Source organism: Canis lupus, chromosome 31 (genome assembly GCF_011100685.1).
Source record: "Canis lupus familiaris isolate Mischka breed German Shepherd chromosome 31, alternate assembly UU_Cfam_GSD_1.0, whole genome shotgun sequence".
In the NCBI taxonomy this organism is placed as follows: domain Eukaryota; kingdom Metazoa; phylum Chordata; class Mammalia; order Carnivora; family Canidae; genus Canis; species Canis lupus.
This window is the reverse complement of record NC_049252.1, coordinates 18,592,275-18,618,025: the sequence shown is the minus strand read 5'-3', so window position 1 is coordinate 18,618,025 and position 25,751 is coordinate 18,592,275. Positions and strand designations below refer to the sequence as shown.

General features: G+C 35.2%; 1 protein-coding gene across 1 annotated transcript; it reads left to right on the top strand.

The window, feature by feature from the left end:
- Positions 1 to 9,670: 9,670 nt before the first annotated feature.
- CCDC34 (coiled-coil domain containing 34) lies at positions 9,671 to 10,555 on the top strand. The gene is given in 3 exon segments (XM_038581725.1): positions 9,671 to 10,077; positions 10,079 to 10,428; positions 10,431 to 10,555. Coding segments are annotated over 3 exon segments (882 nt in total).
- The last annotated feature ends 15,196 nt before the right edge of the window (positions 10,556 to 25,751 follow it).

Sequence of the window (25,751 nt, the reverse complement as noted above, 5' to 3'; positions counted from 1 at the left end):
CTAAATACAACATGTTTTTAAAAATAGTATGTCATCATTGTGTAATATTTAGTTCATAGTTTGAAAGCATGATCTAAATCTAAAGTACATTAATTAAAATGTGATAAAATTATATGATCTCAAAGCAATCTAGTATATGTTAGCAGTTGAAAGCATATATTTAATTAGAAAGTAATATAATTAGCCTGATGAAATAGTCTAAATAGCATAGGAAACTACTTCATTAATCTTTAACACCAAAAAAGGGGTAATACAATGGAGCAGAGCTTGTCTCTTTAACAATGGTACTAGCACAATTGGATAGTCATATACAAAAGTAATAAATCTAGATGCAGACCTTCATTGTTCACAAAAATTAAATCAAAGTAATCATCGACCTAAGTGTAAAACATAAAATTATGATACTCCTAGAAAATAACATACAAGAAAATCTAAATGACCTTGGGTGCAACGATAACTTGTAGGTACAAAACCAGACACACTCCGTGAAAGAAATAGTTAATAAGCTGGATATACTTTATTAAAATTCAAAGCTTTGGCTTTGTGAAAGATAATGTCAGAGAATGAGTAGACAAACCACAGACTGGAAGATAATGCTTGGAAAAGGCATATCTTATAAAGGCCTGTTTTCCAAAATACACAAAGAACTCTTACATTCAATAATAAGAACAAACAATCCTATTAAAAACTAGGCTAAATACCTTAATAGACTCCTACCAAAAAATATATATAGATGGTAAATAAGCACATGCAAAGAAGCTCCACATACTATGTCATTAGGGAACAAACTATAAACTAATACAACAATGAAGTTCCACTATGCACCTATAGGAAGGGTTCAGATCCAAACAATGCCAATGCCAAATGCTGATGACGATGTAGACCAATATGAATTCTAATTCATTGCTGGTGGGAATGCAAAATGGTATAGCCACTTTGAACGACAGTTTGGTAGTTTCTTATAAAGCTAAAAATATTGTTAACACATAACTCAGCAATCAAAGGAATTGGAAACTTATTACTGCAAAACCTGCACACAGATGTTTATAGCAGCTTTACTTACAATTGTCAAAACTTGGAAGCAACCAACATGTCGTTCAGTAGATGGATAAACTATGGTATGTGCAGACAATGGAACATTGTTCAGCATTAAAAAGAAAAGACCTATCAAACTATGAAAAGACGTGGTGGGAACTTCAACGCATATGTCTTGGTGAAAAACTGATGCAAAAAGGCTGCATAGTGTAGGATCCCAACTAGGTGACATTCTGGAAGAGGTAAAACTATGGAGACAGTAAAGAGATTAGTGGTTGCTAGAGGTGGTGAGTAGGGGAGGGTTCAGTGGGCAGAGCATAGAGGATTTTTAGGGCAAGAGTAATATTCTATATGAAGCTATAGTGATGTATATAGCATCATTATATGGTTGTCTAAATCCATAGAGCAGACAGCTTCAGGAGTAAATGAAACTAAAGTAAACTACAGGCTTTTGGTGATTATGAGTTGTCATTGTAAGTTCAACTGTAACAAATGTCCTGTTCTGGTAAGTGATATTTATCATTAAGGAGAAAGGTATTGCATATGTGGGGGCAATGTATGGGAAATCCCTGTACCTTCCCATGTTGTTGCTGTGAACCTAAACCTACTCTACAAAAAAATAGTTTCATTATTCATTATTACCGTTGAACATGGATCTCTCAGTTCTGGCCAAAAAAATTGATTTAAGAAAATTAAATAAAGTATAATATAGGATCTATAAGAATTGGGAACAGATTAGAAAAATATATAGGAAAAGACTAAAAATGTATATTAAAACATAATAATCATAATAATAGTAACAGTAAATAAGTTTCTATTGCCAGTTATACCAAACATTGCTTTTCCTACAATGTACTCTTGAGAAGAAGGTCACTATTTTCAGCTCACAATTAAGTAAGAAATAAGGGCTTCTGGGTGGCTCAGTCCATTAAGCTTCCAACTTGATCTTAGGTCTTGATCTCAGGGTTGTGAGTTTAAGCCCCACATTGGGCTCTATGTCAGAGAGCCTAACTTAAAAAAAAAAAAAAAAAGTGATGAATTAAGTTTCACTCCCTTTTAAGACAAATTGCTTAAATTATTTGGAAATTATTCCTATTGATTCATTTAATTATTCAATGATTTAATATTATATAAATGTCTATTACATCAAATTGGTTGAAGTGCTCTTCAAGTCAACCATATATTTGCTAATATTTTGTCTGCTTGACCTACCAATTACTGAAATAGTAATAATTAAAAGAAATCTGTAAGATTATATTTGTATATTTCTCCATTGAGTTCTCTAGAGTCCCCACCTCCCACCCCTTCACTCCATCCTTAGTCATTATGATGTTCTTTTGTTAAGTGCTTACACATTTAGGAATGGTTTGGAGAATTGACTCTTTTGTCCTTAGGTAATGCTGCCCTTTGCTCCTGATAATTTTTCTTGTTCTGAAGTTTGCTTTGTCTTAAAGGGCACGTGCAACAATATATTCCTTCAAATATTATTTGAGAATATATTTGTCCATTTTTGAAGTACAGTTTCTCTGGATATAGAATTCTAGTTTGATAGGGTTTCTGCAAGAAGTACTATAATTCTTGCCCTTGTTCTTCTAAGATAAGGTAGGTACCCCTCTTTCTCCAATCACCACCCACTGAATGCTTGCTTGCTTCAGGCTTTTATCTTTGTCTTTTGATCTCTACACTTGTGATATGTATGCCCAGGTGTTAGTTTTTCTTTGTCGTTGTTTTGTTTTGGGCATTTAATTAGCTTGGCATTCTCTGTACTTCCAGGATCTGTGGTATGTTGTCATTAGTTTTGAAACCTCTCAGCTATTATTACTACAAATATTTATTTTGCTCCTTTTTTTTTCCAATTGTCTCCCTCTGGTACTCTAATAATGCATATTTTACACATTTTTAAATTGTCCTCCCATTCTAGAAAGTTCTTTTCCATTTTTTTCTGTTATTTTTTCTCTTTACATTTCAGTTTGGAGAGTGTGTAAGTCAGGATTTTCCAGAGAAACAGAATCAGGGGGATCAGTCTTTCTATCTAGAGAGAAAGAAAGAGAGGTTGGAGATTTCAGAATTGAGTGACACGATTGTGGGGATTTGTTGGGTTCAATCTCTATAGAACAGGGATAGGCCAGAAACTCCTACAGGAATTAACAATATAGTCTTAAGTGCAAAAGATGTAAGGCAGATTGGTCAGGGGAAATTTAGGCAGACTTTCAGTGGTGCAGGCTTTTCTGTTTGTTTGTTTTGTTTTGTTGAATATTTTACTTCTTTGAGAGAGAGAGAGAGAGAGATTGAGAGAGAATGCACACATAAATGGTGGAAAGAGGCAAAGGGAGAGGGAGAAGCCGACTTCCTGCTGAACAGGAAGCCCCATGAAGCTTAATCCCAGGACTCTAGAATCCTGACCTGAAGCAAAAAAACAGAAGTTTATCTGAGATACTCAGGAACCCCTCACTGGCACAGTCTTGAATCAGAATTCCTTCCCTTAGAAACTCAGTTATTGATTCTAAGGTTTTCAATTAAGATAAAGCCCTTAATATCATCAAGAATGATTTTGGGACGCCTGGGTGGTTCAGCAGTTGGGCTTCTGCCTTCGGCTCAGGTCCTGATCCCGGGTCTGGGGATTGAGACCCGCATCAAGACCTGCATCAGACTCCCCGCGAGGAACCCACTTCTCCCTCTACCTGTGTCTCTGCTTTGTTCTCTGTGTCTCTCCTGAATAAATAAATACAATATTTTTTTTAAAAAAAGAATGATCTTTATACACAGTCGATTGATTGCAGATTTTAATTACATCTATAAAATAACTTTACAGCAACATCTATAGTGTATTTGAACAAACCAGGCACCATAACTTGGTCAAACTGATATATAGCGTTTTTTTATTTTTTGCGTGTTTTGAAAATTCTGTCTTTGAGTTTCAGTCTTCTAAAATCAACGGGCTTTGCATATTGTATATTTTTTGTATTTGAGTTCTTAACATATTATACATACTTATTTTTTTAATTTTTATTTATTTATGATAGTCACAGAGAGAGAGAGAGAGAGAGGCAGAGACACAGGCAGAGGGAGAAGCAGGCTCCATGCACCGGGAGCCCGACGTGGGACTCGATCCCGGTTCTCCAGGATCGCGCCCCGGGCCAAAGGCAGGCGCTAAACCACTGCGCCACCCAGGGTTCCCTATACATACTTATTTAAAATTCTCCACTAATAAACTAAATGTCTATGCCATGTCTGAGTTTGATCCTAATGCTTTGTTTGTCTCTTCATGCAATGTCTTTTTTTTTCTTGCCTTTGGCATTTTTCTATTTTTGGTTGAAAATCAGCCTTCATTTACTGGGCAATACAAACTGAATCAGGAGGTCTCTGGTGTCAGGATTTGTGTTGGCCTCTGTTTAGGACTTGAACTAGCTATAGGCAGCTTCAGATTCCTCTGGTGCCTGGTTTTTGTCTCTCCTCTTGACTTCTGGCTTTCCATATAACTTTTTCCTCTCTTTAGTGAGGTGAGACTAGAGAGAACTGGAAAGAATTGAATGCCGACATCTCTGGAATAATGCTCCAGAAATGTCTTGCTTCCTGGGCAGTAGACTTTTATAATCAAAAGACATTGGGCATATTCACAAGGATTGGTCTTTCCTTCTTCCTGTCTGAGTCATGAAGGGATCTTTCTCAAATCTTCATGGAGAGAATCTGAGTAAGGTTCCTGGAGGTAAAGTTCCACAAAATTGTGAGGCACCATCTGGGCATCCTCTGAAGTTGCAACCCCTGGTGAATCTCAATCTCATTCTGTTCTGTTCTCAACTTATAGCAATTCATGAGTATTATCATTTAACAAATCCCATCTGCTTATGGATCTAGAGATATCTACTTTAGGTATGCAGCTATTGGCTATGAATCTTTAAAGTGGTCCATCTCTCTAGAATTTGGGGTGGGAGTTTTCCTTTGACCTCAGTTCTTTAATGGGTCTGAGTAAAGTTGGTAAATTCAGTTTCTTCTGTTTTTAATTGTAAGGATTTCCTTATAGCCCTTGGAAGCTGCATGGAATTCCAGGCTTTTCAAATGTCACAGATGAAACCAAATGTTTCTAGCCAACAATCATAGACCAATGTAGGCTCCAGGGAATACATTAAATATTTTTTTCAATTTTCTTGTAAATGAGTATATATATATATATATATATATATATATATATATATAAATAACACTTTCAATTATTACATAAGTGAGAAGTGGATTATTAACAGTTTTCATTGCATGACTAAATTACTCAATATGCTAGCAGTTCCCAAATTTCAATTTGCTTTTTCTTATTTTTACTATATATATGATTATAGGCATCAGTGTAATTTCTCTTTTTTCATTGAAATTCATGTGTAATTTTAAAATTACATATTCCAAATGTGTAAATTCATCTAGAGCATTACTTGTGATTGGCAACATTCATAGTAAACCAAATGCAACAGTGAAAGTATATTAAAATGATTCATTGTTGTAGAATAAACCTTAGATTGGGCAATATGAGAAACTCAGTTGAAGTCCCTCCATACTAATTTGCCAATGACCTTGATTAAAAAAAAGATATGCACTCTGTATATTCTTTGACTCCTTATGTATATAGGCTCCAAATGAACTTACTGTCTCACTTGTAAGTCAAGTCAAATTCCAATAGTGTTTTAAATGTTTAAAAAGCTTTCCACCAAATGTTTACTTAGATTTTATAAAGGCTTTATCAGTCAGCCCTAAAACTATTCTTCACTTAAATTCTGTACCCTTTGATTTCATTTCCTTAATTACATTGGTTAAAAAAAAAAAATCTTAGAACAGAGACGCCTTGATGGTTCAGGGGCTGAGCATGTGCCTTTGGCTCAGGGCGTGATCCTTGGGTCCTGGGATCAAGTCTCCTATTGGGCTCCCTGCAGGGAGCTTACTTCTCCCTCTGCTTATTTCTCTACCTGTCATGAATAAATACAATCTTTTTAAAAAATCTTAGAACACTGCTATTTTCTTATTTAATTACTTAAAAATTAATTTATAGAATCCTTTTCTGAATATGCAACAATTATTTCTTAACTCTAACACTACTCCTGGGGTTTCCTGAGTGGCTCAGCAGTTTAGCGCCTGCCTTTGGCCCTGGGGCGTGATCCTGGAGTCCCAAGATCAAGTTCCACGTTGGGCTCCTTGCGTGGAACCTGCTTCTTCCTCTGCCTGTGTCTCTGCCTCTTCTCTCTCTGTGTGTCTCTAGTGAATAAATAAATAAAATCTTAAAAAAAAACTACTCCTGCTTTTTCTAACCAAAATTTGTCCTTCCCAACTAGATAAAAACTTCAATAAGTAAGAAACACCTGTGTGCGTGTGTGTGTGTAATATTACTTAGTAACTAGGATAGTAAGGTAGGGTAAGGTATTTCTAAATAAATGAATTCATATTAATTATATTTCCTGGTAGTCCAGCAATTCTAAAACATTTTGTTTTGAGAAATCTTACACAATCAAAAATTATTAAGACCCACCAAATACTTTCTTTCATAATTTAAAATCCATCTCTATATATCATATTAGAAATTAAACTGAAGTTATTTTAAATTATGTGTTTTTTAAAGTAACAATACCTTTATTGCATAGCATAAACAACATAACTTTATGAAAATAATTATTTTCCATAACAAAAAATTAAGGAGAATATAGTATTGTTACATAATTTTTAGAAATCTCTTTAAAGTCTAGCTTAAAGAAAGACTGATATTCTCATATCTACTTTTGCATTCCATCTATTTGCATTCAATCTGCTGTCCATTATAGCTTCTGAAATTTTTCAGCATTCACACATGGTAAGAAAGAGTGGGTAGTGCAAATAATGTTTTAATATTTATATTAAAGTAGTTTAATACATGGGCATGCTGAAAGGATATTCAGGAGCTGCTGGGTCACATTTGAAGATTCTTGCTTTAAATAATGAGCATATTACAGAAGGGTTTTCATTTCACTTATATCAGATTTCTAAGTATAGCACTATCACATTGTGAATGATTGATACACATATTATATTATTTTACCATGTACTTCTAACATATAGAAAACATTTTCAATTTAAGGGCAGCTTAAATTTGTATTGATTCTTGTCATTATTACCAGATAATAAGATAATAATTACCAGATGAAAAATTAAAACCAGAAGTTATTTGGTGATTTTTATTTGGTGGTTTTTTATAATTTCTTCTGAGATTAGCTTATCTGTGAGTTTGGTGACTTAGTCTTTCTATCTGGTAATTTTATTTGGAAGCATTTTTACACAATACCATATTTTATTTATAGAACTAAGTTTACTATTTAATGCACTGATTTTTGCTCTGAAGCTTCAGGGAACATATAGAGAAGTAACAAAAGGAAGAGAATGGTATAAAAAATAGTGACACTATTCAGTTACACAAAATAAATCTTATACAGATATCCTTAAAATAAACTATGGCCTCTCTCAGCGTCATCAAATCAAAGTAATGCTAGTATTTTTTTCCTTTCCTCAGCCTCTGTGATCTGCATTAGAGAAGTTACAAGCCTGAGGAGGAAGGCAGCCCACACAGCCTGGGTCCACGCTGCATTAAGATACTACAGGGAAAGATCAGGCTACTCATATGACCCATATAAAAAAAGTTGTCATTCAGATCCCAATCAGATGCAAATTCAACTTTCTTTCTGGTCAGCAAATTATATTTATTACACCTTTATTTTCATTGTTTCTATAAAAAATCATAGGTTTTAAAGTACTTTATTTTTATTGTTCTTACCCAATTACAAATAAGGCATATGTTAGAAACTTGGGTAATTTTTTTCCAGTTAAACCTGTGAAGTTGATATAAAAATGCTTATACATAGCTTGCTTTATCGTGTTTCCTGTTTAATTTGATGAGAATTACATGCACTTACTCCCTTGTTATTTGTGTTTGCAGAAAAAGAAAATTCTGTACTTCTTGGTGATAGAATGTCCTTGCATCCATTTCTGAGAATTTTCCACCTTCTAAGCTGTACCTGATGTTGAACTGGGAGGAAATTAAGGAAGGAAATACAAAAAAATGAAGTTTCAAGAGTGTTTACTGTGCTAAAATCACTACCTAGAACAAATGAGATAGTGGTAAAATCTCAACACCCAAAGGGAAGAAAACCTCAAGGGCATCTAGAAAGGAAAAGAAGATTATATAATACAGTTCATTGGACATTCCATCAACAAAAGGTATAGAAGACAACATAGCAGTTATGAGGGGGGTTATTTTGAATGTAGTACTAGGCACACAATCAAATGTTCATTCCTATCAGGAGAAAATGCTGTAATTTTTATAACCCAAGTAGTTAGATTATAACTAACCCTTACACAACTCAAAAATTAATCACCAACAAGGAAAACGAGAATGGTCACAAATCTACAAAGGCAGTATTAGAATATAAGACATAATATTGAAATATGCTTTAATCAATTTTATTAAATGTAAACAGTATTTGATACTGCAATACTATTGCAAATTCTAATTTTGACTTAAAATCCTAGATAATCTATGCCGAAAGTGATAACTAAGCAATGGGGGGAATAGAGGGAAATAAAACTTCATTTTATTTGGCAGTAAAATAGTAGTTGGAATTCAGAAGCTTTGTGAAATATGAATTTTAGATATTCAAATGAAAAAGAGGAGAATAAGCACCAAAAATAAGATATAAAATGTATGTTCAAACACCATAAAATAATTTTTAAAAGGCAGTGGTAGAATTACAGTATACAGAAAAATGTACTAGAAAATAAAAGAACAGGGGCACTTGGGTGGCTCAGGGGTTGAGCATCTGCCTTCACCTCAGGTCATGATCCCGGGATCCAGGGATTGAGCTCTGCATCAGGCTCCCCGCAGGAAGCCTTTTTCTTCTTCTGCCTATGTCTCTTTCTCTTTTTCTGTGTCTCTCATAAATTAATAAATAAAATCTAAAAAGAAAAGAACAAAAGCATGTATACAGTTTATTAAAAAAACACCAGAAACTTCACATTTTACAAAAACAAGATATACAATGTTCATCTTTCCATTGTTATACAAGAGACAAATCAATACCAAAGCAATGCCTATAAAATTAGGCTTTCTTATCCATAGGTCTTCAAACCTCAATCATAGTATTCTGAGAGACTATAGATGATTTTAGTTATAATATACTTGATTCAATGAGATGGTTTTGTGACATTTGTAGTATATTTGATAATTTATAGAGACAAAGAAAATTTCCAATATCAGTTATTTTTCTACAAGAAAATGTTGTCCAATTCATAATAGGTTTTTGGAAAAATCTTGAAGGGGAATTAAACATCAAAATAACTTCAAGCTAAAGCTATTCATCTAGATGATCTACTTGGACAATTCCATTTAGTCATGATTGTGAAAAATCTACTTATCACTCTAATTAAGAAACCATTGCTCACTGCTTCTGCACGGGTTTGAACTTGACAGGCCTAATGTGGGCTTCTGGACTGTGGGAGGCTGAATCACCCTCATCCTACCAGCTGTCCTAGGTCAGCTGCCAGTCCAGGTCCTCATGGCAGGTGCCCAGAGTCAGGGGCTGGTGACGGTGATATCAGCTCCCAGTCACTGCTACTGAGGTGCAAAAATTTCACCATGTGGTTGTTGTCTCTCCTCAGCCACCAAAGCTTCCTGTATGACTATAACAATGGCCATGGGAAGGATAAGGAAGAGGTGGATGAAGATGCTCATGATTCAGAGGCTAAGGTGGTGAGCCTGAGAGTAGTGGAGATACAAGGGTGCTCCTGTTTGTTTCAATTAGAAGATAACTAAGAACAGAAACAGGTACACTTACCAGGAAGCTGCCTGACCCTATGGGAAGTGTGGTTTGTTGACAAAGAGAAAGAATGTAACAATCTGCAATGGAAAGCTCTGGAGGAATTAAAACAACAGCTAGAAAAAAAAAAAAGAAAAGAAATGGAAGAATGTAAAAGAAGAAAGGTAATTGCTGAAGAAAAACACAAGGAATGAGTTCAGAAAAAGAATGAACAGAAAAGAAAAAGGGAACAAAATTAATAAAGAAATGGAGGAAGAAGCAACAGAACTGGAGAAGGAACATTTGCAAGAAAAGGCAAAAGAAAAATATTATGAATGATTAAAGAATGTGAGACGATAGAAAAGGAAAAAGAAAATGGCAAGCTGAATATCAAGGGGAAAAAAGGAAATAGCAGGAAAAAAGTTTAAAGAGTCATTGGAAAATGAAAAAAAAAATAATAAACCCTGTCTAGCTGCAGAAACCTATGGTTAAGCCAATGGAAAACTTACAGAATCCTACAGTGGAAATTCTGATAAAGAACCAGCCTTTTATAATCTGGGTCCATGGAAACCCATCCATATGTCTCCTTCCAAAGAAGCTAAGATCTATGAGTAAATAATACTAAAGAGTTTGTGAAGAGTCAGCCAGGGAGATCATCATCTCTGGTGGTTCAGAGGGTAAGAAGCAGTCTTTGCCTTGGAACTCTGTACAGAATACAAAGATAGTGGACATGGAAAATTACATGCTTTTACCTGGAGCTAGCCTGTCTGTCTATCTATCTATCTATCATCTATCTATCTATCATCTATTTATGTAAATATTTTATTTATTTATTTGAGAGAGAGAGAAAGAGACAGAGAGAGAGCTTGAATGGGAAAGGGGCAGAGGGAGAAGCAGATCCCCACACTGAACAGGGAGTCCAATGGGAAGGTTGACCCTGGGACACTGGGATTATGACCCAGTGGAAGACATACATTTAAACGACTGAGTCACCGAGGCACCCCAACCTGGAACTCTTAGAATCATTTCTTTCTTCTTGTATGGAGTGGGGAGGGAGGTGAGGAGGGTGGGATGTAGGAGGGGGGATGGTGGGTTCTGTGGGTTCGGGATGGGGGGAGGTAGGAGGGAGTGGGATTTCTTTCTTCTTCTTTTCTTTGCTTTTTGTTCTTTCTTCTTTCTTCTCTTTCTTTCTTTCTTTCTTTCTTTCTTTCTTTTTTCTTTCTTTCTTTCTTTCTTTCTTTCTTTCTTTCTTCTCTCTTTTCTTCTTTCTTTCTTTCAGATTTCATTTATTAATTCATGAGAGACACAGAGAGAGAGAGGCAGAAACATAGGCAGAGGGAGAAGAAGTCTCCCTTCATGGAACCTGATGTGGGACTTGATTCCAGGACCTTGGGATCACGACCTAAGCCAAAGGCAGATGCTCAACCACTGAGCCACCAGGTGGCCCTAGAATCATTTTTCATTGATCAATAGGCCTCTCAACATTTGACATGATTATTGAGAAGTTCAAATTTTTGCATTTGTATGTGTTGTTCTTAGAGTTAATTGAGGAGGGTGTTTTATATATTTTCATTTTTATAAGTGTTTTAAGCTTGATTTTGTCATATTGTTTACAGGAGAAGTGACTGAATATCTAACGATTGTGTTTATATTCAGCTTGTATTAAAACTACACATTGTTGTGTTAAAAAAGAAAAAAAAAAAACAAAAAAAAAACAAAAACACTGACTGGGTAGCCCGGGGGGCTCAGCAGGTTAGCACCGCCTTTATCCCAGGATGTGATCCTGGAGACCCGGGATCAGTCCCACATCAGGCCCCCTGCATGGAGCCTCCTTCTCCCTCTGCCTCTCTCTGTGTGTCTCTCATGAGTAAATAAATAAAATATTTAAAAAAAAAAACACTGACTGTGAAGACATATGTGTTTGAATACACATGTACAGGCTTTATTGAATGTTACATGTTAGTGTTTTATTAAATGTTCTATTTAATAATACAAATAATTTTTTCACATACTGTATACATCCTGAAATTTGATATAAGAAAATTTTTTATATAAAAAAATTGATATAATTCTGTTCTCTATGCAAATTTGCACATATTCATTAAACTAAATATTATCTCTGATAACTATTTAGATCACCCTTCAAATCTTGCAACTGACCATTATTAGCTTTTGTAGGTAAGATAAACTGGACATAAACTAAATAGGGAGCAGAAATCTATCACACAGTATATTAACTATAAATTTTATTAACTATAAATTTTAATCAGTGATATTTTTAAGTATTGATAGATAACTATAAATTATTTCAAGATTTGAAAGAAACAGTTAAAACTGATCAATTTGTACATTCCTAACGATATCAATGAATATTAAGTTAAATAAAAATAAAAGTAGTGGGGCAGCCTGGGTGGCTCAGAGGTTTAGCACCTGGCTTTGGCCCAGGGCATGATCCTGGGGCCCCAGGATCAAGTCCCACGTCAGGCTCCCTGCATGGAGCCTGTTTCTCCCTCTGCCTGTGTCTCTGCCTCTCTCTTTCTGTGAATAAATAATGAATAAATAAATAAAATCTTTTAAAAATGTTAAAAATAAAAAATAAAAAAATAAAAGATTGAAGAAAATTTCAAATTTAAGTGAATATATTTCTCAGAACTTAATTTGACACACAAGTGGACATTCACATTTAACATTGGAGAATCCTAAACAAATTATCCTATTCATGTTATTCTATCAAGATAAAATTAATAGAGATATTTACTAACATTCATAACATATTACTGACCTATTCATGCTTTCATTGTTTTAAGGTTGCATAGCATTTCATTATTTAATTATATGTATATTCAAATGTTTATTTCCCTGCTAGAAAGTGTTTAGAATAATTATATTCTTGTTGTATTTTTTTTAAATTAATTTTTTATTGGTGTTCAATTTACCAACATACAGAATAACACCCAGTGCTCATCCCGTCCAGTGTCCCCCTCAGTGCCCGTCACCCACTCACCCCCACCCACCGCCCTCCTCCCCTTCCACCACCCCTAGTTTGTTTCCCAGAGTTAGGAGTCTTTATGTTCTGTCTCCCTTTCTGATATTTCCCACACATTTCTTCTCCCTTCCCTTATATTCCCTTTCACTATTATTTCTATTCCCCAAATGATTGAGAACATATAATGTTTGTCCTTCTCTGATTGAGTTACTTCACTCAGCATAATACCCTCCAGTTCCATCCACGTTGAAGTAAATGGTGGGTATTTGTCGTTTCTAATGGCTGAGGAATATTCCATTGTATACATAAACCACATCTTCTTTATCCATTCATCTTTCGATGGACACCGAGGCTCCTTCCACAGTTTGGCTATCGTGGACATTGCTGCTAGAAACATCGGGGTGCAGGTGTCCTGGCGTTTCATTGCATCTGAATCATTGGGGCAAATCCCCAACAGTGCAATTGCTGGGTCGTAAGGAAGGTCTATTTTTAACTGTTTGAGGAACCTCCACACAGTTTTCCAGAGTGGCTGCACCAGTTCACATTCCCACCAACAGTGTAAGAGGGTTCCCTTTTCTCCACATCCTCTCCAACATTTGTGGTTTCCTGCCTTGTTAATGTTCCCCATTCTCACTGGTGTGAGGTGGTATCTCATTGTGGTTTTGATTTGTATTTCCCTGATGGCAAGTGATGCAGAGCATTTTCTCATGTGCATGTTGGCCATGTCTATGTCTTCCTCTGTGAGATTTCTCTTCATGTCTTTTGCCCATTTCATGATTGGATTGTTTGTTTCTTTGGTGTTGAGTTTAAGTTCTTTATAGACCTTGGAAACTAGCCCTTTATCTGATATGTCATTTACAACTATCTTCTCCCATTCTGTAGGTTGTCTTTGAGTTTTGTTGACTGTATCCTTTGCTGTGCAAAAGCTTCTTATCTTGATGAAGTCCCAATAGTTCATTTTTGCTTTTGTTTCTTTTGCCTTTGTGGATGTATCTTGCAAGAAGTTACTGTGGCCCAGTTCAAAAAGGGTGTTGCCTGTGTTCTCCTCTAGGATTTTGATGGACTCTTGTCTCACATTTAGATCTTTCATCCATTTTGAGTTTATCTTTGTGTATGGTGAAAGAGAGTGGTCTAGTTTCATTCTTCTGCATGTGGATGTCCAATTTTCCCAGCACCTTTTATTGAAGAGACTGTCTTTCTTCCAATGGATAGTCTTTCCTCCTTTATCGAATATTAGTTGACCATAAAGTTCAGGGTCCACTTCTGGGTTCTCTATTCTGTTCCATTGATCTATGTGTCTGTTTTTGTGCCAGTACCACACTGTCTTGATGACCACAGCTTTGTAGTACAACCTGAAATCTGGCATTGTGATGCCCCCATATAGGGTTTTCTTTTTTAAAATTCCCCTGGCTATTCAGGGTCTTTTCTGATTCCACACAAATATTAAAATAATTTGTTCTAACTCTCTGGAGAAAGTCCATGGTATTTTGACAGGGATTGCATTAAACGTGTAAATTGCCCTGGGTAACATTGACATTTTCACAATATTAATTCTGCCAATCCATGAGCATGGAATATTTTTCCATCTCTTTGTGTCTTCCTCAATTTCTTTCAGAAGTGTTCTGTAGTTTTTAGGGTATAGATCCTTTACCTTTTTGGTTAGGCTTATTCCTAGGTATCTTATGCTTTTGGGTGCAATTGTAAATGGGATTGACTCCTTAATTTCTCTTTCTTCAGTCTCATTGTTAGTGTATAGAAATGCCATTGATTTCTGGGCATTGATTGAATACACATTCTTCTCAAGTGCACATGGAACTTTCTCCAGAATAGACCACATACTGGGTCACAAATCAGTTCTGAACCAATACCAAAAGATTGGGATAGTCCCCTGCATATTCTCAGACCATAATGCCCTGAAATTAGAACTAAATCACAACAAGAAGTTTGGAAGGACCTCAAACACGTGGAGGTTAAGGACCATCTTGCTAAAAGATGAAAGGGTCAACCAAGAAATTAAGGAAGAATTAAAAAGATTCATGGAAACTAATGAGAATGAAGATACAACCATCCAAAATCTTTGGGATGCAGCAAAAGCAGTCCTAAGGGGGAAATACATCGCAATACAAGCATCCATTCAAAAACTGGAAAGAACTCAAATACAAAAGCTAACTTTACACCCAAAGGAGCTAGAGAAAAAACAGTAAATAGATCCTACACCTAGCAGAAGAAGAGAGTTAATAAGGATTCGAGCAGAACTCAACGAAATCGAGACCAGAAGAACTGTGGAACAGATCAACAAAAGCAGGAGTTGGTTCTTTGAAAGAATTAACAAGATAGATAAACCATTAGCCAACATTATTAAAAAGAAGAGAGAGAAGACTCAAATTAATAAAATCATGAATGAGAAAGGAGAGATCACTACCAACACCAAGGAAATACAAACGATTTTAAAAACATATTATGAACAGCTATACACCAATAAATTAGGCAATCTAGAAGAAATGGACGCATTTCTGGAAAGCCACAAACTACCAAAACTGGAACAGGAAGAAATAGAAAACCTTAACAGGCCAATAACCAGGGAGGAAATTGAAGCAGTCATCAAAAACCTCCCAAGACACAAAACTCCAGGGCCAGATGGCTTCCCAGGGGAATTCTATCAAACGTTTAAAGAAGAAATCATACCTATTCTACTAAAGCTGTTTGGAAAGATAGAAAGAGATGGAGTACTTCCAAATTCGTTCTATGAGGCCAGCATCACCTTAATTCCAAAGCCAGACAAAGACCCCGCCAAAAAGGAGAATTACAGACCAATATCCCTGATGAACATGGATGCAAAAATTCTCAACAAGATACTGGCCAATAGGATCCAACAGCACATTAAGAAAATTATTCACCATGACCAAGTAGGATTTATCCCGGGGACACAAGTCTGGTTCAACACTCGTAAAACAATCAATGTGATTCATCAACATTTCTAGTACATTTTTCTGTATACTGTAATTCTACCACTGCCTTTTAAAAATTATTTTATGGTGTTTGAACATACTCATTGGACAGTTCAACATTCCTTTTGTCTCGAGATTTGTTCTCTTAGGAAAAAAATATAATCAGTCTTCTTTTATAAGTCCCTTTACTAGGTGAAAAACAGCTAAACTATCTAAGATTGGCATATATTTCTTTTAACTGAAAACTTATTTCCAAAGTATTTGTAATATTTTACATCCCAATAGCAATGTATAAGATCTCTGACACTCTACTTTCTCATTAATATTTAGTGTATTATTCTTTTCATTAACCGTTCTATTTATTACATCCTTTGTTGTCTTGTGTGTTTCAGTGTTTTATTTTTTTAAATTAAGTTATTCTGTTTTCATTGTATATTCATCTCAATTTAAGAAGCAAGTTTTCTTACTTATTTTAAAAAGGCTTACTGGAAAATTTATTAGGGTTGATTATAATCTATAGATAAATTTGGGGAAAACTGACATCTTAGTAATATTGTTTTCCATACCATGAACATGGTGTGTATCTCTATTTTTCATCTTTAGCTTATTTTTTGGTATATTTTGTTTTTCCAAGTCTCTATTTTTGCATATATTATTTATTTACTTTTGATTTTTAATTTCTTTACTCTTATGCAGACTTTATAAACATTTATTTAATTTTCAGGTAATTAGCTTATAGTGTAATATTAGCTTCAAGAGTAAAATTTAGTGATTCATCACTCATATACAATACTCAGTGCTCGTTACAAGTGCCCTCCTTAATACCCCTCACCCACTTAACACATCCCTCTGCCCACTTCTTCTCCAGCAACCCTCAGTTTGTTCTCTAGAGTTAAGTCTGTTTTATGGTATACCTCTCTCTTTTTATTTATCCCCAAGTTCATTTGTTTTGTTTTTTAAAATTACATGTGAGTGAAATCACATATTTGTCTTTCTCTGACTTATTTCACTTAGTATAATACTCTAGCTCCATCCACATCATTACAAATTGTAAGATTTCATTCTTTTTTATGATCAATATTCTTGTGTGTGTGTGTTTGTGTGTGTGTGTACATACCAACTCTTCCTTATCCATTCATCAGTCAATGGCTATATGAGCCCTATCCATAATTGGTTATTGATAATGTTGCTTTAAGCATTGAGGAGCAAATATCCCTTCTGATCAGTATTTTTCAATCCATTGAGTAAATGCATAATTTATCTTTAAGTATTGATATTTGTTGATAGTATATAGAAATAAAATGCAACTAAAAAAAGAAATAAAATGTAACTGTATATATAACTATACATGTACAGAGTTACATATGTGTAGTGTGTAGAAAATATATATACATTTATTTCTGTGTGTACTCATGCAGGGAGAAAGAAAGCCATCATGTTTTATCATAATTATGTGATATTTTACAACATTAAGAGAGGATAATTTGAAAGTTAATTAAAATACCATTTACTAAAATTGTAAATCCATAGATCACAAACCTTTCTTGGTAAGTCTTTGAATATTCTTTTAGCAAATTTTTCATTTAAACTTGGAAATATAACTATTCAAAAAGACCAGATCCTCGACTTGAGAAGCAACATTTCTTTTTTTCTTTAGTAGGAATGTATACTTGAAAAATGCATAAAATGCATGCCTGTTTTCCCATGATCATTAAAAAATAAAAGAGGGTATGCTATGTTTCGTGTATTTTTCAATATACCTATCATATTTATCTGAAAATGTTAATAATGTATGATTTTTGATTCATTTCCACTTGTATTATCATCATATTAAGGAAGCATATTGGCTTGTATTTTAATTTCTCTCTTCTCACATCCTAACCTGTTATTTATACAATTTTTTTCTTCTTTTTGTGAGAACCTCTTGATGACTTCAGTGATTGTGGTTCATTGCTATACAATCTTACATTTCTGAGAATGCCCCAGAAATGCATTGATGCCATTCCTATTCCATGACTAGCTGAACATAAACAGTTGTTCTCTAAGTAGTGATATATTGTTAGCCACACAAAACTACATACAGGCATAATTATTGAGCTTCTGTCAGGAAGGCATCCTGTTCTCTATGTGAACAGATACAGAAAAAAATGCAAAAAATTATTTTATACCATTATTGTGTGGTTTCACATCTTAAGGTATAATGCTTTTGCAAGTTTCAGTATTTTTACTCCTTGCTGGAGGCACTATTAAGGGAAATTATGAAAAAATAGGGAGGAACAAGATACAAGATAAACACAAGATATGTGTACTAGCTAAGAATATTTCCTTTAAAGTTAGACCTAGTTTCGAATTCATTCATCCATCTTTCTAGTTGTGGAAACTTGAACAATTTAAAAACCCTCTCGATGTTTCAATATCTATAAAGTAGAGATAAGAAAAGTACTAAGTTTATTACTTTGAAGATTATTAGAGGTAATAAATGTTTAGCACATTGCATTCCAAAAAAATTACTTACATTTTATTTTTAGCTATTATTCAAACGGACTTTATCAGGGTCTCTTGAATAGATTTATTTTTACTTCAGAAACTAGATGTCTTAGAGATTTACCAGTTATCCTTTCCTGTATAACAAATTACCACAAAACCCTAAGGCTTTAAATACTCAGTTTATCTACTCATATTTGTATGTCAGCAGTATGGAATGGGTTTAAACGTGCAGGTCTCCTGTGACTTTTGCCTAGGTTACTCTAAACCGTAGTCATATCATGACTCTACTGTTACTGAATGTTCTAATATGGACGTAGATGCCTGGTATTGGTTGTTGGCTGTCCAGTTGCCAGTCAGATGACGGTGCAAGAGGAACTCAGGTAAAATAGTCCCTCATGTGGTCTGTAATCCTCCAAGAGTGAATAGAGATTATTTGCATGGCAGCTTGAGACAAATTGCCAGAAGGGTGAGAGTGGAAACTCCAGTCCACTTCAGACTAGCATCTGAATTCCCACAGTGCAGGTCCCTACTTTTTGTCACTCGATACAACTTACCAGGATCGACACTGATTCCATGAGATAGAGAAATAGCTTCCACTTTTTGCTGAGAAGAGCAGCAGGAAAATCCCATAGCAAAGTGAAAGGAAGGATTTGTAGTTATTTTCTATTTCAATTAAATACATAAGCTTAATTTCACAGAATATGTATACTCGACCCATTATGCTAACAAAATATTTGCAGTTCTCTAGCACGATGAAATTTCTCTAATGTTTTCTGAAAATGCCAGAAAACTCATGAACATTTTCCTAGTAGAAGTCAGAGGGTGATGGTAGGTACTAGTAGAGTATTACTAAGAAAATTTAGGTTTTATTTTTCTATAAAAAATAATCTTGGGGATCCCTAGGTGGCTCAGCAGTTTAGCTCCTGCCTTTGGCCCAGGGCGTGACCCTGGAGTCCCAGGATCGAGTCCCACATCGGGCTCCCTTCATGGAGCCTGCTTCTCCTTCTGCCTCTCTCTCTCTCTCTCTGTTTCAATAAATAAATAAAATATTTTTAAAAAATCTCATTTACATCTGCAAGGATATTTTTCATGGAATTATTTTTACTAATGTAGCTCTAAACAACAGAAGGGTATGAAAATCAGTGAAAGGTTCTATATACATAAATTGTATAGAATTTAATAAATCAATATTTAACACTCTCACCCAATTGTTTACACAAGTGTTGAATTTTGTTAGAGAATGACAATTGTATTTTATTAAAATGTAAAGAATATGACATTTTTCAGTAACTTAATTATTAAGATAGCCATAGCCAGCATATTTTTTTATCCTTTAAGATTTTCAGACTGTATAGGTTTGTCTTTTATACACTTGAGGTTGTACAGTATATTAAGTTGTATATCTTACTGTTCTTTAACTCTAGGGCACTTTTAATGTTCTACATATTTCTCTGTTATAGCGCTTTCATTGTTGTAATTCTGCATTTGATCGATATATCTTGCTTTCACTACCTCAAAAGCTTTCTCTGTCAAGACTGTATTTACTGCATGATCATCATTGTTCCCTGTGCCATGCACAATATAGTAGCACTAAACATATATACTTCTAATAAATGTTGAAGGAAAAGGCAAATTGAGGACTCTAAACCCCATTTTTTCTATTGAAACTTGAAAGCAACTTTTATTTTCCTAAAAAAGAAATATTTGCTAATTAGCAAGTGTCTGATGGTCTTGGAGTAATGGTCATGGTTCTCTATACTGAAGGAATAATGAAGAACTAAATGGTTTAGGTTTGTAATGTATTTCTCAGTACCAGGGGACCAAGCTGCTGTTTGTTTTCCTGCAACTTGGCATTGAATGGGAAGTTCAGAAGGGCAATTGGCTTTTTTATCTTTTTTGGGTAATAGGACAGAGTCATTACTACCTTTCCATTGTTCTCCTTTTTTTGTGAAGGGCAAACCTCTTGACTCTGTACATTTGGTACTTATCCATTTAATAGTTGTGGTCAAGCAGAAATCAGACTAGATATGACTTGTGCACTTGAGCTTTCCATACCCTATTTTCCAAAACACAAACTGATTTAGCCTCTGACATGCTTTCTTTGCTCACCCAGAGATGACAGAATCAGTAACTCCTAAGGAGCTCTACAGGTTACAACATGAGAACAGATTAAGGCCACAAGAGGCTGTGTCCAATTTGAGCTTCCAACCTTGAAACTCTCTGCCCAAAACGTGTGAACATGTTTTTGTCTTAATAAATATTTCAAAATTGTTTTTAAGTCAGACAATAGTGTCTGGAAATAATAGCACAGACTACATCTTTTTTTGTGAAGTAAAAAGGAATGGGATAAAGGCTATCCAGAAATTTTTGAACCACTGAGTTATTTTCCTCTTAATAATTTTTAACGAAAGCATTGGTTTTGATTTCTTCTGGAGAAACAGTGCTGGATAAAGAGCTTAGAAAAACATCTTCCATTCTATTCTACTTCTACTTATATTTCAATTTTATAATCTCAGCATAGCTAACAATCCCATATAGTATATATGTAGATAGTATGCTGTTTGGGAAGATGTCCCACCCGTATTACATAATCATGTATGATTTCAACTTTGATATTTCATGATTAAATGACTGGTTATTTTCATATACCTTATGTGAACGTATTCCTAGAAACAAAAACAAAGACTAAAAGTAAAACAAATGCTAATAAACTCTTAAGGTTATTTTTATATTATATTATGGAACAGTTACCCTAAGTAACTTAGGCAGGCAAGATAGACTTTATTCAAGTCTGTTGCAATAGGGGAGAGAGATTGAACTCAGCTCCACTAAAACAAAAGGTGGAGGGGCTCTCCAGTGACTCAGTGGCTGAGCATCTGCCTTTGGCTCAAGTCTTGATCCTGGGATCCTGGCATGGAGTCCCATATCAGACTTCCTGCAGGGAGCCTGCTTCTCTCTCTGCCTATGTCTCTGCCTTTCTTTTTTTTTTTTTTCTGCGACAGGCCACACTTTATTTGGAGTGTTCCACGTAAGCGACTCCCAGCAGAGCTGCCTGATATGTGCAAAAATCCCCCCAGAAAGCTGGGCCTCGCAGTGTGTAAAAAAGGCCCCTCATGGGGCAGTGTCTCTGCCTTTCTCTGTCTCTATGTCTCTCATGAATAAATAAATAAAACCTTTAAAAAAATAAAAAGGTGGAAGACTTCTAAAAGCACTGGGGTAAGCTAGTGGGAAAGTACTAGACTATGAGAGGGGAAGTTGGCCAATGTGATTAGGCCATCAGTGTTGTAATTGGTGCTTTTAGAAGTTAGGCTCTGACCCTCCATAAAGATAGGAAAATAAAGGCTACCTTTTTTGAGGAATACATTTCAAAGATGGCTCCTAGGTCCTTGAGAAGGACAATTCTGGGTTTTAAAACTGGCAAGAGGCGGGCAGCCCTGGTGGCGCAGCGGTTTAGCGCTGCCTGCAGCCCAGGGCGTGATCCTGGAGACCCTGGATCCAGTCCCACGTCAGGCTCCCTGCATGGAGCCTGCTTCTCCCTCTGCCTGTGTCTCTGCCTCTCTCTCTCTGTGTGTGTCTCTATGAATAAATAAATAAAATCTTAAAAAAAAAAAACTGGCAAGAGGCAGAAGGGAGATTTATATCTCGAAGGACTGAGAAAGCATTGATATTGCAGGTTTTTGAAAATAATGCTTTAAGAATTGGAAGGTCAGAGGACTATCCATGTAGAAGGAAGCCAGTGTAAAGTTCAGTCAAGCTGAGGAGGATATTAAGTCCATCTTGATAAATTATAACTACTATTTTTTTTCTTAATTTGGATGGAAAGGATACATCCCAATAATCAATTACGTAGGACAACTGAATATAAGATGGAAACGAAATTTCTTACAAAAAAGTCATTGGGTCACATTCACATATTTCAGGATTTTTGTCTATAACCTAAAACATTTTGAACGATATTTCTTGACCATTTATTTTAAATTTGCATTACTTTACAAAACTGAAATTTGCTTTACCCTGACCTTGCTGTAAAATTCAGGATCATAAATATTTAGATACAGAAAATGTGCTCAGAACTATATAAAGTATTGAATCTTGTTAATAATCAGAACATATGCATTGCATATCAACATTATTTAAAAATTTAAAATTATAGATATAGATATATATATAGTAATTTTTATAGACTGTATTATTTCATGAGGCTAACGTATTAACATTTCTTATAGACCTGGTAGCTCACAGAAGAACAGGAATATTATCTAATTTATAAATAAATTGGTCAAAGGACTGATGTACTGATGTATATGTAACGTCATGAATATCCATAAGTATAAACTCAGACCCATTAATCTATTTACTGCTGGATGAGATACTAATGACAAAAAAGTATAATCACCTCAAAATACTGAGTATACATTTAGTATACATTTAATTGTTACCATATGCTCCACACTCTTTTTAATACATTATATGTATTCAAAATAGGTGTTCTTGTGATAGTTGAGGTTTGAGGGATAGAAGGTCTGGAAAAATTTCTAAATCTGGCAGATTTGGTGGAGGAAGAGTTTAATCTGATGACTAAAATAGAAATAATTTTTACCTACTCCAAAATGATCTGTGTCTGCATTTCATATTTTAGTGAATGATGTCACTAGTTGTTCTTCTGTGCATTCTGAAATCATGGATTTTTACACGACTTTTTCTCTATTTTATAGCCCATCTCCACCTATCATCTTAACAAGCTCTCAGATCCATTCATATTTGATTGGACCCTGCTTTTAATGAAATCCCAGCTCTTGACTGCTTTTTTACAGTAGAGTAGCTTCCTATTGAATCTTCTTTCTCCATTCTTGTAGCTTTTACTTTTAATTAATCACTTCAAACATGTTTAATATAAACTGCATTCCATGAAATGAATATTTACTAGATAACAACTATTGCACTGTTTTTGGCCTACATATTGGTAAATGCCTTCGAGTAATAACAGAGAATGTGGGTCAGAGGACACAGTAATGGGAGAATGTTTCCAAATTTAAACAGTACAGTTAGGAAGAATCTGACTGAGATATTGTGCAAAAACCTAAAGCATTTGAGGGAATGATCTAGGTGAATAATGTGATTCCAGTAGAAGGGACAACAATTGAAGTCCATTGTTAATGATGTGGCTTTTACTCTGAAGTGAGATGGTAGGCTTATGGGCAAAGAAATGACTTAATACTAAATCCTAGCAAGATGTTGCAATTCTTAGTCACGTGTTGCAAAAACACCAAAGGAGATGTAAGGATTAATATAAATTAAAAATAAGAGTCTAAACTTTTCCTGCTGAAAATAAATGAAGAAACTTCTCTGCCTTTCTTTTTTTCGGAGCATTAACTAACTATAAGTTCTCAGTGATTTTAATCTAAGTAATTGTTGAATTATTTCTTTGTCTCTGAAAAACATGTAAATCTCTTTTAAAGATAAACATCTTGGGGATCCCTGGGTGGCTCAGCGGTTTAGCACCTGCCTTTGGCCCAGGGCATCCTAGAGTCCCGGGATCGAGTCCCGCGTCGGGCTCCCTGCGTGGAGCCTGCTTCTCCCCCCTCCTGTGTCTCTGCCTCTCTCTCTCTCTCTCTCTCTCTCTCTCTCTCTCTATGTCTATCATGAATAAATAAGTAAATAAATCTTAAAAAAAAAAGATAAACCTCTTGAGTTTAAGACCCAGTAGTGTTTTTCTTTAGGATCTGAAAACCATCACTTTGAAGTCATCAAAGCATATAGGCTTCCTATTTTCCAGCTTCTGTGAGAGGCTAAGTGCCTAACTTGAAGCATCTTACTTCAAGTTATAAAAATTACCACCTGTTATAAAGATATGGAAATTTTATTTTTCTTGTGGATAAGCAAATTAGTAAACATAGATAGCCCTCTCAGTTACCAAATAAATCTAGGATAAACTGCATGTGACAAATGGTGCTGCCAATTGTCTTACTTGATGACTAGTTACTGCTTACCATAAGAATTTGAATGTAATTGTTTGTATCTATTTCATTATATAAAGTGGTGTGATTTCTTCTGTTTTTGCAATCTCTTAGAAGAGAGCTCATCATTCACATCATATACTAGTTTAATACTTATTCAAATAAATAAAGAAGATATTCATATGACAAATAACATTTGAAAATATGCTCAAGATCATATATCAGGAGGTAAATGCATATTAAAACAACAGTGAGGTACCTCTACACACCCACTAAAATGGCCAAGATCCAAAACACTGACAAACGACAAATGCTGATGAAGATGTTGAACAACAGGAACTCATTCACTGCTGGTGGGAATGTGGAATAATACTGCCACTTTGGAAGACAGTTTGTTGGTTTTTTTAACAAAACTAAAAATATTTTTTATCATACACTCCAATAATCACACTCTGCCTTTTATCCAAATGAATTAAAAATTATGTCAAGACAAAAAAAAAACTTGCATACAAATTTTTATAGCAGCTTTATTCATAATTGCCAAAATTTAGAAGCGTCCAACATGCCCTTCAGTTAGTTAATGGTTAGATAGCCTTTGGTACTTCAGACAGTGGAATATTATCTGGTGGTAAAAAGAAATGATTCATCAAGCTGTGGAAAGACATGGAGGAAACGTAGTGCATATTACTAAATGAAGCAAATCTGTAAAGACGATATATGATTCTGACTATATGACATTCTGGAAAAGACAAAACCATTGAAACAGCAAGAAGAGCAGGGGTTGCTAACAGTTAGGGAGTAGGGAGAAATGGATAGGCAGGGCACAAGTGATTTTTAGGGCATTCCCCCAAAGAAATGGAATCTTGGATCCATACAAACATCTCTCTGTGAATTGCTTAGAAACTTTGTTCATGGACAGCCTGGGTGGCTCAGCTGTTTAGCACCACCTTTAGCCCAGGGCATGATCCTGGAGACCTGGGATCAAGTCCCACATCAGGCTCCCTGCATGGAACCTACTGCCTGCTTCTCCCTCTGCCTGTGTCTCTACCTCTCTCTCTCTCTGTCTCTCTCTCTCTTTCTCGAATAAATAAATAAAAATCTTAGAAACTTTGTTCATAACTACAAAGTCAAAACATCACCCAAATGCCCTTCTATCGGCGAATGCACAAATAAACTCGGGTGCATCTATGGACTACTACTACTTAGTAATAAAAAGGAACAAAGTATTGAGCAATTCAACAAGATGCATCATAAAATGTGTGCTAATTCAGGAAAGCCTTCTGTGCCTAAGTACTAGAAGATGCCAGTTTTTAAATCTAATTCTACAACAACAAAAAACTTCCTGGGCAGCCCCAGTGGCTCAGCTGTTTAGCGCCGCCTTCAGCCCAGGGCCTGATCCTGGAGACCCGGGGTCAGGTCCCACGTCGGGCTGCCTGCATGGAGCCTGCTTCTCCCTCTGCCTGTGTCTCTGCTTCTCTCTCTCTCTCTCTCTCTCTCTCTGCCTCTCGTGAATAAATAAATCAAAATCTTAAAAAAAAAAAAA